This window comes from Abramis brama (assembly GCF_963993115.1).
Source record: "Abramis brama genome assembly, chromosome: 16".
NCBI classification, from domain to species: Eukaryota; Metazoa; Chordata; class Actinopteri; order Cypriniformes; family Leuciscidae; genus Abramis; species Abramis brama.
This window is the reverse complement of record NC_139978.1, coordinates 23,215,490-23,229,751: the sequence shown is the minus strand read 5'-3', so window position 1 is coordinate 23,229,751 and position 14,262 is coordinate 23,215,490. Positions and strand designations below refer to the sequence as shown.

General features: G+C 36.4%; 2 protein-coding genes across 6 annotated transcripts; one reads left to right on the top strand and one right to left on the bottom strand.

Annotated features, from left to right (window-relative positions):
- tmem81 (transmembrane protein 81) lies at positions 1-2,692 on the top strand. 4 transcript variants are annotated; one of them, XM_084087024.1, is made up of 3 exons: positions 36-93; positions 709-739; positions 1,541-2,692. In XM_084087024.1, the coding sequence occupies exon 3, from the start codon at positions 1,546-1,548 to the stop codon at positions 2,323-2,325; it is 780 nt and encodes a 259-aa protein (XP_083943150.1). In that variant the 5' UTR covers positions 36-93; positions 709-739; positions 1,541-1,545; the 3' UTR covers positions 2,326-2,692. The 4 variants fall into 4 exon arrangements, with proteins under 4 accessions (XP_083943149.1, XP_083943150.1, XP_083943151.1 ...); XM_084087025.1 differs by lacking the exon at positions 36-93 and adding an exon at positions 126-223; XM_084087023.1 differs by lacking the exon at positions 709-739 and having other exon boundaries at positions 1-93.
- A 698-nt stretch (positions 2,693-3,390) lies between these two features.
- Positions 3,391-12,837, bottom strand: stk38a (serine/threonine kinase 38a). 2 transcript variants are annotated; one of them, XM_084087693.1, is made up of 14 exons: positions 12,714-12,837; positions 11,087-11,223; positions 10,620-10,671; positions 10,371-10,493; positions 9,669-9,752; positions 9,453-9,576; positions 9,211-9,365; positions 8,785-8,911; positions 8,254-8,315; positions 7,868-7,985; positions 7,661-7,784; positions 7,345-7,440; positions 6,404-6,498; positions 3,391-6,285 (listed from the first exon to the last, which is right to left on the bottom strand). In XM_084087693.1, the coding sequence occupies exons 2-14, from the start codon at positions 11,215-11,217 to the stop codon at positions 6,149-6,151; spliced, it is 1,428 nt and encodes a 475-aa protein (XP_083943819.1). In that variant the 5' UTR covers positions 11,218-11,223; positions 12,714-12,837; the 3' UTR covers positions 3,391-6,148. The 2 variants fall into 2 exon arrangements, with proteins under 2 accessions (XP_083943819.1, XP_083943820.1); XM_084087694.1 differs by having other exon boundaries at positions 8,809-8,911.
- Positions 12,838-14,262: the final 1,425 nt, after the last annotated feature.

Here is a 14,262-nt window from a genome sequence, read left to right as displayed (position 1 = left end):
CAAGAGTACAGTTCTCTATCTCTCTCACCCTACATATTTGGCCACCCGGCCAAACCACCAGACTCCACCAAATGAATGGGCAAAACGTAAAGGGTAAGAATGACTCGTTGGCCTGGTTTGAATCACTATTACCCCGCAGGAGTCTTTTCGCTCTAGGCATTTCATAGCTGTCTGACATTTGAGAGGTGTCAATAACCGCTGGTTCTGCTTTAGGCTACTTGGCGTGAGTAGCCTACATGCCCACACACTAACTCAACATAGTCGCCGTTGCCACTTTATGCTTTGACATAACTAAATATAATTGTTTCACAGTAACTTAAAAGAATATAAGTGACACCCAGATAATATAATCAACCGTTTACTTATTTTACTACAACTACACCCGTAACGTATTTAACTTACCGGTAGTCACACTGCATAACTTACGTTCTGTGAGACCAAGCGCCATCTTGTGGCAACTGGCAAGATGGAATACAAACGTTGTAAATAAATGAATAATAAAAATAAATAAAAACATTATTTTAAACGAAAACAAATAAATAGATGTTTTAGTCGACAGTTGTAAGCTAAATCTCTTTTAAGCATGCGCTTTCCTCCGTTATTTCAAGCGCACATGAAAGACGCAACTGATGAACAGATGTTATGACTTTATAAAAATAATGCGAAATAGAATCTTAAAGGTTGAGAGATTTTTTTTTTTGTTTATAGTTTATCACATCTTTTGAACACACCAAAGAAGGTAAGACAACCCTATTTTTCTTTTAAACGATAACTGAAACACCCCATCATAATAGGCTAGCAGCTAAGTGTAAAATACCAGTTTGGAACTGATAAAGGTGATTCCCCATTGCAAATGGTTTAGTTTAGGCTTAAAATTTAGGTGTGCTTAAAAAATAAAAAATAATTAATTAAATAAATAAAAAACAATAAATAATTAATTAATTAATTAATTTGGACAGTTTACTTAATCATTTAATTTAGGTGTGCAAAGGATATGTGTATTTAAAAAAAAGAAAAAAAAGAATAATAAATAAATATACATACATTTTTTAAATTAAATAAGGTGTTCACTTAATTCAGGCGAGCTACTTATATGTGTATAAAATAATAATAATTTTAAAATTAATTAGAATAATTTATTAAAGGAATAACTTAGTTCACTTCAAAATGAAAATTCTGTCATCATTTACTCACCCTCAAGTTGTTTCAAACCTGTATGAATTTGTTTCTTCTGCTGAACACAGAGGAAGATATTTTGAAAAATATCGGTAACCAGACAGTTGATGGACCCCATTGACTTCCATAGTAGGAAAAAAAATACTATGGAAGTCAATGGGGTCCATCAACTGTCTGGTTTCCGATATTCTTCAAAATATCTTCTTTTGTGTTCAGCAGTAGAAACAAATTCATACAGGTTTGAACTTGAGGGTGAGTAAATGATGACAAAATTTTCATTTTGAAGTGAACTAATCCTTTAATAAACATATGGTCGTATAGATTCTCATTCTGAACATCTTCTGCTCCTCTTCTATGTCTCAAGTTACAATGGCTGGCTCAGCACTTTGGCTGGTGTTGCTGTACTGCACATTCCTGCACTCCCCCAGCTGGTGTAGCGATTTAACCAAAGCCGACCTGGAAGAACTGGAGAAGATCAACACCTGGGTCATCAAACGCAGCTTTCCCTGCAGTGCCACCTGTGGGCTTGGCCTGCGTACACAAGAGCTCTGCCCTATCAGGGGGGACGGAAACATCTCCAGCCCTTCCTGCAAACTGAGGACCATCCGCTGCCTAGACACCTGGCAGTGTGGACTGAAGACCCAAACAGCAACTGTCGGTCAGCGTCTGGTGCTTGACTGCTTAGAGGAAGTGATGGAAGCCATGGGCCGCTTTGCCTTTGTGGTGTCTTGGCGCTTCGCCGGTGGAGTCATCACCTCTGATGACTCATTATTCACCCGCTATGAAGCCCTCAGCCTCGACAAGGTGGTGCTAGACCCTCTCAGAGTAGAAGATTCTGGGACGTACCGCTGTGACGTACTGGACACCGACAAACGAAGAGTGAAGAGAATGTATAAAGGGGTAAAGGTGTTATCTCCCAAAGAACTGAGTTTAGACTTTAGTAAAGGTCTGATTCAGTGGGAAAACCCTGCGAGCCTGTTTTCTAACATCACTACCACAAGAAACATGTATCCCAGCAGGACTGTCCGAAACATGGCGTTGATAAGCGTGGCCATATCTGCTGTAACGGCGGGGGTCATCTTTCTAATCTTGTGGGGTTTATACTGGATAATACCCAGACAAGCTCAACTTTCCCAGGACAACATTTGAATGATTAAAAAGTCAAATGAATTCCCAGATTTAATTTTTCAATCATTTTACTATGTCACTGATTAATAGATGTGTTAAAAATGAATTTGACCATGTCACGAACGCGTGGGATTGAAAAACATGTTCAAACTATGGTGTACTATTTATAGAGCAGAGCTGTTAATGAACTGCTTAAAAAGGATTCGCATTCACGTTTGTGTTCAAAGGGACAAACAGATCACTTCATCGACCGTGGGACCAGTGGTCACAGGTTCCTAATTTGGATCCCAGTAATTTATGCTAAGTTCCTTAACCTGTTCTTACAGAAGCCTTACTTTAAGAGAAACACATACATTAAAGCAGTGGTTGATCCCGAGGCCCCCATTGGTTAAGACAAAAATAATTCAATAGTCAAAAATAACTATGACGATAATTACATACATTTTGAGAACAGTATGTTCTTCACTAAAAATAAGTGTATATATATTTTGAATAAAATATTTAATTTTTATATGCGTTTATGTTATACATTAAACTTTTTCATAGTGATAGCGTTAAACATTTTATAAGTTGATTATTTTTATATGTGTGTGTGTGTGTTATATTTAACATGTTTTTATAGGGATTTTTTTTCTTCAGAATTACATAAATTTAAAGAACTATGCCCCCTAGTTGACATTCATACACATATACAGTTGAGTTCACATTTAAAAAATACATAACAGAAAAGCAAATGCACAACACTACTTTTAAAATTTAAAGAAAACCTGAGTAGTTTTTGCCTAAGCAAAAGTTACCAACATGATGCCAGATCGTTACTATGCGGTTGTGGTTCATAAACATGATGCTATGGAGTGACTTAATGGCTTAAAGATAGATATGACTTTCAATTTAAGTTTGTGGGAAGTTTGATAACTTAGGAAAGTAAGCAAAGTTATTATTCACATCTGCAGCCCAAACATGTAGGACGAGCTAATACCTAGGGTTAGGAGTTAAAAAAAAATCCCAATAGAGGGGGAAAAAAAGGTCTTAGCAAGCGCCACTAATAAGGGGGAAAAGAAGGAACAGAAGAGTCTCACACACAAGTAAATGAACTGGTGTTTTATTCAGGACGTTTTACAGGTCAAAGTGTGCCCACACCTCAAAAACAAACTCTCTATCGGACAAATAAACCAGTGAAAGGTGCTCTGTGAGCGTAGGAAAAAATCCACAAACACTCTACAAACTCAAATTTAAGGCAGGGAGAGGACAAACGCCCACCTCCCACAGCAGAATGTGACATCAGTGAAACCAGGAGCCATGTTCACAAACCCTTCAGAAGCAGGAATGCTGCTCCTTGATCAGCTTTGCGTTTGATACGCATTTACGATCTGGATAAACAGCAATTAATCCATGATCTCCTGCACGGATAGTGTGTGAGCACTAGCGCCGGTTTGAATAAACTCCTTTATACACATTGGTGTAATTATTTCTTTAGCTCTAAGCAAGTAAATATAGACGCCAAAAATCTTAAGACTAGTCTACATCTGGTTAGGTGTGAAAAAAGCTGCTGAAAGAATTACAAACTCTCTTACAGGCAAACAACAGAACAGTCATTCAGTGTGTATATAACTTGACAAGTGTGTGTGTGTGTGTGTGTACTTTAAATATACATGGCATTACAACTAACAAAAGGTGCATTGCTCATCTTCAAGAAAAAGAAAAAAAAGTGTCCTTTTTCCTGATTCAAAGAGAACGTCCTCAATCTAGGACAAGGATGCAAGCAAGAAACCTACAGAAAAACAAGTGAGAATTTAAAACAGACTCTCTCTTTATGATCATGATCATTTTCAGCATGTGAGATACAGCAACAAGAGATACAAAGCAGTCCAGCCCATGATCTGCTTCTTAGAGACAGTGTATAATTCCACCGAGCCATCATTCATAAGCAATAACCATGAAATCACCCCTACATATTCTTGATACTAGAAAAAGGGGAACAAATAAAGCAGCATGAAACTTCACAAACTCGTTCATAGCTCTTTGACTTGTCCAGCACACGTGAAAACATGCAACAGAACGACCCTCAGACAGCATGAAAAATCTCCAGCCATAATTACTATATATTTAAAAAAATTATAATAATAATAATAATAATACACATCCAGACCAAAGACAGTCACACATTGCTCTAAGGATTAAAAAACGCACCATTCGAACACGATTTCATGCTACTTTCCATATCATTTGTAGCATTGTGGGATACAGTAATGTTATTTGAGATATTACTCTAGCAAGTATATTGTGCTCAGCTCAACATTTATCAACAAGCAATTCCACATACAAAACTTTTGTCATTCTGTGCGCAGCATAAAATCTACTCACCAAATCATTCGCTCAAGCATTTAGGTGAATCTCAGGTCATTCTCGAGACGCCGATTCTGAATGAATGCCTGTTTTAATCTTCAAGATACATTCAATTTGGTCACAGAAAGACGACATATGGGTGCTGATTGTAGAAATACAATTCAGTCATTCACCGTCTTCGAATTTCACACACTTCTGAAAATCATTCTTGCACTCTTACTCTTGATTGATTTGTACAAAGTCAGCCATCACTAGCAACATGCTGATACAAGCAGCTTCAATAATGCAGACTGACTAAAACCATACGGAATTAATATTTTGCTACAAGTTAAGTTCCTAGCTGCTCAAGACAATGTTTAAGCTTGCTAATTAATGCTGTATGAAAGCCAAAGCATCCATGACCAAACAACATCGAGATTCAAGCCCATAAAGATGATTAAAAGCGGCATCTCTTTGGTAGTATAAAATTTTTTGCATTGAACATTTCATCGCCACAAAACGGAAGACTCGATCAAATTCAAATCCCTGAATAGTTTTGCTATTCTTCTCAAGATGCAAGAAATGTGGCTTTGTTCCCCAAACTTCAGCAATGAGCCCCTTTATTAAGAAAAAGCAACTTCTGAATCAGCCAGTGGCTGAAACTACCCATTATATAAACAAATGCTGGTCCATAGAGATTGCTTGGTTATTGACATGAGCTGGTGAAGTTTTCTGATATGCAGTTGATGAATAATTTGGTTTAATTGGCAAATGCATTCATGATGTTTCTGCTGGTATAAGAAGGACCCGAGCGCAAGGCAACATCTGCAGCTTTGGGGGTTTGTATAAATCACATTCAGATCCGACTGACTATGAAGCCCCGTGTTTTGCCATTGTCACTGAGATCTTGGATGGTAAGCGCAACGAGAAGGAATTTCCATGAAATAGAGGAAAGTATTGTCTTTAAAAGAATGGATTTTCAAAAAAAAATCCATCTCGATTAAAACTAGGGAAGCTGTGTACGGCAGATGTGGACACGAAAAAAGGCTGAGACGGGGATTTTACCACAAACGCTAGTTCTTTGAAATGGTAAATCGACGATCCACCAGTGCTAATGCAGTTAAAATCAATTATGGTTGCAGGAGATCTATCTAGCTTTCGTTCAAGCCCTTTTTTTAACCAGTGTCAGTGTACTAAAACATCCCCATTCCTAAATGTACAAAATCTGGCAACCTGCAAGACGATTGCCTCAAATCCTTAAGAAGGAAAAAAGGAAAAGGGTGAAGTGAGGACATTTAGGGTGTTAGAGGAAAAGAAGCCCTTAGGTATGACTCTGAACGTGTCCTTCTATGGATTGAGTGCGGGTGGAGTCCACATCCATTAATGAGTCATGGTCGACTGAATCAAAACAGGAAACGGATGATGCAAGATCCTTCAGATGCGAGGAGGAGCGATGGAGAACGTCTCCTTATAAAAAAACAACCACTGCAAAAGCGCAGCATCAAAGTTCCATCGAGGCCTATCTTTTCCCAGTTTTCATGTACGATGGGATGCCTCCTCGTGCGGTCAGCCCCTCAAAGCGCTTGTAGGTGTAGTTGATGAACACCCAGTCTTTACTCTTCAGATCTGCCTCGGTGTGGTTGGACACAGGAGGGGCTTGAGAGAGAGAGAATAGAGGAAGTTAGGGAGTAATGTTATTATATTGTTCTGAAATACATAACCCATAAAATGTCATGTATTTCAGTAAGCATATCTAAAGAGACTAAAAATGCACCTGTAGGCTGAAGGATGTCTGAATCAGGGAACTCGTCAAAGTTTGAGGTGTCGTCAATGCTTTTGATCTCAATTGGAATAGCTGCTGGTCTCTCCCTAGAGGAAAAAAAAACGTCTGTGTTCAGAACTGTATACATCCATACTACTCTTACCATTCTTAAAAAAGAAACTAATACCTTTAATACCGAAGATGCACTAAAAATAAATTACAATATAAAACTAAAGATTTCTATTTCAAATAAATCCTGTTGTTTTAACTCACTACTTAAAGAATCCTGTTCTAAACATTGATGATAATAAATCTTTTTTGAGCAGGACATCAGCATATTAGAATGATTTCTGAAGGAACATGTGATTCTGAAGACTGAAGTAATGATGCTGAAAATTCTGATTTGTTTTCACAGTAAAATTACATTTTAAAATATATTAAAATGGAACATAGTCATTTTAAAATATAATAATATTTCACAATATAGCTGTTTTATTTCAAAATATTACTGTTTTTACTTTTGATCGAATAAATACAAACTTGGTAAGCATAAGAGACTTAAAAACGTTTTATTTTATTTTTAATCTTACTAACCTCACATTTTCTAACAGTATTGTAAAATGTGCATGGTATGCAAATCAAAGGCATAGAATACACATATAACCTAGAATTGCAAATTAAAAGTACACACTGCGTGAACCAGAAGCAATGAACTAAAAGTAATACAAATTGTTTTTTTGTTCTGATTATTTGACCAAACAGTCGAAAAAAATGATAACTGGACACCACTTGCTGAATTCTACATGCAATATAGAACGTATGTACTGCACAATGTATGTTTACATTCAAAGCCCAAAGACAATTAAATCATGAAGTAGATCAAATAGTAAACTCATTTCATTATGCAATACCAGTTTAATCTGTGTGTTTGTCTACGTGAGATGACAGTATACCTGATGTGGTCATAGTCCACCCCCTCAAAGAAAGGGTTAGTCTTGATCTCCTCCACTCCAGTGGCTCCAATCCTGAGCTCACTCTCACAACAGAACCTAGTGGAAAACAACAGAACGTCAGGTGAACTGAAGAAAAAAAAAAAGATTGCTAAAAATTAACCATGTCTTAAAATGTAGGTTAGCATGATGCTTAATGAAAGCAAAATGCTTTCAGAAGAGACAAGAGTTACAGCTAAGAGCATAAAATAAAGGCAAAAATCACAGCAAAAACTATGAAAATAAAGAAGGAAAAGTATAAGCAGTGAGAGAGCTGAACCTGAGGATCATATCCTTGGCCTTCTCTGAAATTGGGACCTCAGGTGGAAAGGTCAAAGTTTCCCGCCAGTTCATCACTTTCCTGTACGTTTCCTGAGGTGTCTCAGAGCAAAATGGAGGGTAACCTGAAAAACACCCACACAAACACTTTAGCCACATTAACAAAATAAAAAAACGTACTTTATTTACAATGCAAAAATCAACTCACCTATCAGCATTTCATACATAATGACACCCAAACTCCACCAATCACAGAGCTTGTTATACCCATTTTGCATAAAGACTTCTGGGGCGATGTAGTCAGGGGTTCCAACAGTGGAGAACGCCTGAAAAATACGCCTTTAATTCATACAAGTTCCTTGTCTACTATTCTACTTATTAATCCAACACAAAAAAGTTGTGAGATAGAGAATATAGTGAATTACACAAGACTGCATCATAACCCTCCCACACTACTTTTACAATCATCAACTGCCATATTAAGAACACACTAATTTCACAATAACTCTTGCAAAGGCTCCTCATGCAACACTGAATCTATCTGTACCCACCCACTATGTGTAGGGCAGTATTGGGTCAAGAGGAAACCCTTACCAACTGTCTCCTGTTTCGCTTCCATGTTTCTGCTTTCCTCTTTGAGTTCATGTTCTGGAACGCTACAGATGAAGGAAAAAAGTCAAAAGTTACTGCCACAAAATCAGCCATGCAATCTCTTCATTACTTCATAAACACTACTGTTTAGGGTCACTAAATTATTAATACTTTTATTTAGCAAGGATGTATTAAATTTATAAAAATGTAAAGACATTTATAGTGTTACAAAAGATTTCAAATTCTAAATTACTTTGTCAAACTGAAGGCTGAAGTAATGAGTGCTGCTGAAAATTCAGCTTTGTCACCACAGGAATAAATTATATTACATTAAAAATAATTTCACAATATTTACTGTATTATTAATAGAATAAATTCAGCCTTGGTGAGGGTGAGAGACAAAAACATATAAAAACGTACTGACCCATAACTTTTGAACAGTAGCGTATTATGTTAAATACATTCCTACAAAGAAGAGCATGATGCAAAAATACATGAATGTAATGTGGTATATGAAATCTTTAGGATTTATACCAGAAGAGATGTTTGTCTGCTTACTGAAGTCGCTGGGAAGGCTATGATTGAGGTTTCTGTAGAACTCTGTGCGGTGAGCTTTCTTCAGACCAGTGCATAAGCCAAAATCAGACAACTTTACATGGCCCTGAAAGAGCAAAATAAGAATCACTCTTTTGATCAAGACCATGTGATCCTGCGAGGCTGTTGGATTGAATTTGCCTATAGGGAGGTCACAATTCAATACTAATAAATACAATGTTATAATATCATACTCTGAGGTACCAAGTGAAATTTTACTGGTTTTGACTTTTGAAATTAATAGCAGCAAATGTAGCTGCCTATCTTTTTCTGAATAATGTGATGCTTCAAAAACTATTTATTTAGCAAAGAATTATCAATTTAATATTTAATTTCATGAAATAATCTGTGTGTGGGTTTTCTTACTCTTGAGTCCAGCAGCAAGTTGTCTGGTTTGATGTCTCTGTGGATGAAGCCTAGCTGGTGAATGGAGTCTATAGCCAGTACAGTCTCAGCAATATAAAACTGTGTGGCCTCCTCCGTTAAAGTGTCTTTCTTCATCAGTAGAGTCATCATATCACCTGGGCAAACACACACACATCAAATTTGGTGCCATCATCTTGATTGTAATGCTTCTCTGAAATTAACCGAGATCAACCCACGCTCACCTCCAGGCAGAAACTCCATGATGAGGTAGAGGTTCATCTTATCCTGAAAGCTATAAAACATCTTGACTACCCACAGACTGTCTGCCTCTACAAGGATGTCCCTTTCTGCTCGAATATGACCAACCTTGAACAGAAAACAGAGACAGAGACCTGTTAACAAGACAAAGAACCCTCAATGTCATATGTGAATATGTGACTCCATCAGTGAAAACTCACCTGTTCTTTCTCAAGCATATCAGCCTTGCGCAAGATTTTCATGGCATAAACGTGTCCCGTGTCCTTCTTCTGAACTAGCCGCACCTAGAGAGAGAAAGTGCATTTTAAATGTGCTAGAATATCATAAAATACACTACAGTTCAAAACTTTGTACGATTTCTGAAAGTGGTCTCTCAAGCTCATTAAGGCTGCATTTATTCGATTAAAAATACAGTAAAACCAATAATATTGGGAAATATTACAAATTAAATAATTCTGTTTTACTTCAATATATCATAAAATGTCAATTATTCCTGTGCAGCCATTACTCCAGTCTTGAGTGTTACGTGATCCTTCAGAAATCATGCCGATTTGCTGCTCAAGAATCTATTTACTTTCAATGTTGAAAACAGATGCACTGCTGCTTAATATTTTTGTGGAAACCATGATAATTTTTTTCAGGATTCTTTGATAAATAGAAAGCTCAAAAGAACATTCTTTTATAAAATTATACGCCTTAACTTTCACATTTGATTCATTTAATGCATACTTGTTGAATAGAAACGATGCATTAAATAAAAAATAAAAAAACAACGTACTGACCCCAAACTTCAGAAAGGTAGATTATACATAGTGTACAAATAGCCTCAAAACTATATGGACCAAAACCCCCCAAAATTTTATTTTGAATAGATGCAGTCTATAACAGAAAGAAACTCATACCTCTCCGAAAGCTCCACGGCCAATCACTTTGAGCGACTCAAAGTCCTCTAATCCAAGCCGTGTTCGTTTAAGACGAAGAAACTCTGTCTCTTTCCTAGCATGCTCAGACCGCCGGAGACGCTTCTGCGGGACCATGAAAAGTAGACATTAAATCGACCGATCACATGAAATTACATTCTCTGTGCGTTTAAACATTTAACAAAACCACCAGAGTTTTTAAAAAAAAAGCAGTATTTCAGAAAAGCTCACCTCTTCATCAGCTAGGCCCTCTTGATCCATGACCTTTTCCAGTTTCTGCTGCCTGTAACATATAGAGAATAGCTTTAAGACATGTGATAAAACACTAGAAAGGTGTGGTCCACAAGTCTGACATCATTTCAAGAGGGACGGAAGAGTCCGTATTAAAGGGCCCCTGGAATTTGGGAGGTTCTTAAAGAAACACAATGGGCACAAATGACAGACAGTAGTCTCGCCATATTCACCCAAACCAAAAGTATGTGAGGAATTACATGTATTTGTCCAAATGCTTAGTGAATCATTTAGACATGCCAAACCTGTTCAACTAGTGAAAGTTACAAAAAGAGTATTGCTTAAGTCCTAAATATTTAGACCAGTGTGTGGGCTACGAGTAGTTCGTCTATACTTAAAAATAACTTTAAAACAATAAAAAAGGTCTTGCTTTTTTGGAAAAGCTTTTCGCTTTTTTTAGTCCTCACCTCATTTCCCTTTCCTCATGCTGTGAAATCAGGTTGCTATAAAAATTCTCCAGCGTCACTTTGGCCATGGTGACCCGTTCCTTAGTGTGGTTGCTCATCGAGGAGCAGGACGTCTGACTTGTCATCGCCATGGTTAACTGGACAGGAAAAACATGTTGCATCAGAACGGACAGTGTTTAAAGTGTTAATAGCTACAAACAAGATACAAAATAGAGTTGTGGTTATCTTGACACTTATGCGTCGTTTTCTCTTAATTCACTTTATTTACATTATTGAATTGTCCTGTAAATTCAACTTCAGATATTAGAGCTTCGCATCTGACATGGCTAAATACAACATCTCTCTGTGTTTAATCATTGACATAGCTTATGGCTTTTCAATCTTCTAGATGTAATGGAACCCCAAAATATGATTATACTCATGCAAGAAAGCCCTTTTTTTAAGAATGATCAATCTATATATTTTCATGTAGACTCAATTTATACTGTGAAAATGTTACATATACATAAGAGTAAAATATTTGAGAATATGTATATATTTTATATTATTACTTTTCCCCCACTCACTAATAGTACTGTACTGTTAGATGTAGCCTATTTATTCATTTATATTAAACAAAACAAAAAAGAAGATATTTGTGTAAATCCAAATTGCATTATTATTCTCTTAAATTGTAGTGATTTATTTAATTGCTTTATACATTTAGTTTATGTATACTGTTTTTCTCTTAACTTTTCCATGGACCCCCCAAGTACTCCCTTGTGACCCCCAAACCCCAGTCTGAAGACCCCTGATCTATGACATGGGTACAGAAGGCTGCTGGTTCACATAAAAATGATCCTTTCTTTCCATTACCAGCTTCACATGTGTTTCTTGTGCAGGTATTCAGTGAAAGGCATCATTCAACATCAGCTACAACATTTAACTTCCCAGAAAATCCACGCCTGTAAAGTCTGACTGGCCCTTTGTTGCGCCGTGGCCAAAACAAGCACAAGATACAGACTATACTTAACGCCTATTTAACATCTGAGTCAACTTCCACAGCTGATGTCACTGAGACTGTGGTCTGAGATACGTGTTTGCAGACAGCAAGGGGCATTTCTCTATGAATAAATCGTGTGACAAATTAAATGAAACAAAGTTGACGAATAAAATCAGAATAAAAACTGTAAGGACATGAGCATGAATTAATACTATTAAAAATCACGGAGAAAGACTACAGACAGAAAAGCAAACGGACAGACACACTAAAGTTTGCCATCGCTTTTAGTGGGTTTGTGTATTTAGCATGTATGCAATTTTTTAAAAGCAAAACTAAGGCTAATATATTTCTTACTAATCAATTACTAATAATTATAAGCCTAAAGAGAAAGTATGAAAAGTAAAAGGAAAGAAACTATTATCAGCAGTGTAGTAAGACTGTCAGTCTGCTAGCAGCAGCCGCTAACTGTCTGTTCAGACTCATCTGCTCTCATAGCAAAGTGTGAAACGGCTAAAATCTAGTTTCATTTCTAAAAAGAACAAAAGCGACTTTGTCAAAGTTTAAACAACTACCGTAAACAAAACTATTATTTACTGGTTAAAACGTGTTAGTTTGAAAATAAAAATAAAATACTTGTTTGCTTACCTTCCACTCGACCTCAAACTGACTTGAGCTAGTGGACGACGACGGACATTATTTCCTTTTTCCGGGTTGGTGCTTCAGTGGGAAAAAAAAAGGAACAAAACAAAAGTCCTCTTTCTGACAGCCCAGCTGTTAAAATGTAATTTATAAAATTTGTATGTATGTAACTTAATGTGATTAATTAACCTACTGAAAACTATTATCCTTTATTTATACATTTTATACAAACACCCAATTTGGCTATGCTTGCACACACTCACAATATAGATCTCTATTTCATTGTAATGCCGCAAAACATTTCGAAATCCACTGCTCGGAAGGACCCATTTTTGTCTATTTATAGTCAAAGAATAAAAAAAATAAAAAAATGAATGCATTTTTAACAATATAAGGGAGAGACCAGGGTTAGTTGTAACACAATATTTCCTTATAAAATTATTATTAAAATCAATTTCTGATTAGATACAAATACTACATTCTTGACTACAAAAAATGTAGTAAAATATACAAAACTATTATAGAGTTTTTATTTAAATTTAAACAGTAAAATAAGTATGAAACATAGGCTATAACACTACATGAAACAGTAACATACAAATTATAAAACCTTTGTTTTGGACAACAACAAAATGTTATTAATAAAACAGTTTAAATGAAAAAACATTTAAAACACATGTAACAATTCCCCCAACCTTTTATTGAGTTCACTCGTTGGTCCAAAAGCTATTACAAAATATGGTGATATTGGAATTTTTGTTTTGGAGGACAGAATTCACAAAGATATTCTGGTTTAAGAGGGTTTTGTAATAAGGACTATGTGTTTGATACCAGATGAACCCACTGCTGTGACGATAACAACTCTGCTATTCTATTCTAACGTATCACCATCTGAGGGAGCTGTTGTAGCCTACATAGAAGCCTATGCAAGACACTGCCAAGGATGCCAACCTTTGCTAATATGCTAACTATACAACACAATTCCAGCTAGCTATATTAAAGTAACAGCATAATAATATAAATGAATAACTGGGGTAAACTGAACAGAGAATTAAATATTTAAATAATCCTGTTTCAATTTTGCTATTTCATTTTAATCTTTATTTACAGGCGAAAAGGACCAGTTTAGACTAGCATGAATGTCCATGCTCGTTTGTTGCTGGTCAGACTGGTAGAAATGCTGACAAAAATGCTTGTCAACATGCATGGTCTATTTGGTGAAGCTGGTTGGCCTCTTGCTGTAGTTAAGAAGCCTGGAGGGGGCATCCAAACCACAGCATGCTAGTAACCAGCAGTGCTTGGTGAGCAGATCATCATGACAAGTTTTTGCAACACTCACAGAAGAGTGAGGTACATGATGGCTGAACATCAGTATGGCTACAATGACAAATTACATCACATTTAAATATTAGATCCATGCATCTTATTATGCTATTGTATGAAGTCTGCTATTGGTGTTAATTTGTCAAGAAAGCCGTGGAGGATAATGAGGATTTGAAACTTCTTGCTATTGTTCCATGCCAGATGCAGGACATTTCTTTGCCTCTGCTGCCTT

Excerpts from the sequence above, each read along its gene's own strand:
- tmem81 (XM_084087023.1), top strand. The coding sequence starts at position 72 with ATGAATGGGCAAAACGTAAAGG. Across the intron at positions 94-1,540 it reads GAATGGGCAAAACGTAAAGG|TTACAATGGCTGGCTCAGCA; the intron begins GTAAGAATGACT and ends CTATGTCTCAAG.
- stk38a (XM_084087693.1), bottom strand. The coding sequence starts at position 11,217 with ATGGCGATGACAAGTCAGACGTCCTGCTCCTCGATGAGCAACCACACT. Across the intron at positions 9,753-10,370 it reads GCCGTGGAGCTTTCGGAGAG|GTGCGGCTAGTTCAGAAGAA; the intron begins GTATGAGTTTCT and ends TTCTCTCTCTAG. Across the intron at positions 6,499-7,344 it reads GTGGACTATGACCACATCAG|GGAGAGACCAGCAGCTATTC; the intron begins GTATACTGTCAT and ends TTTTTCCTCTAG.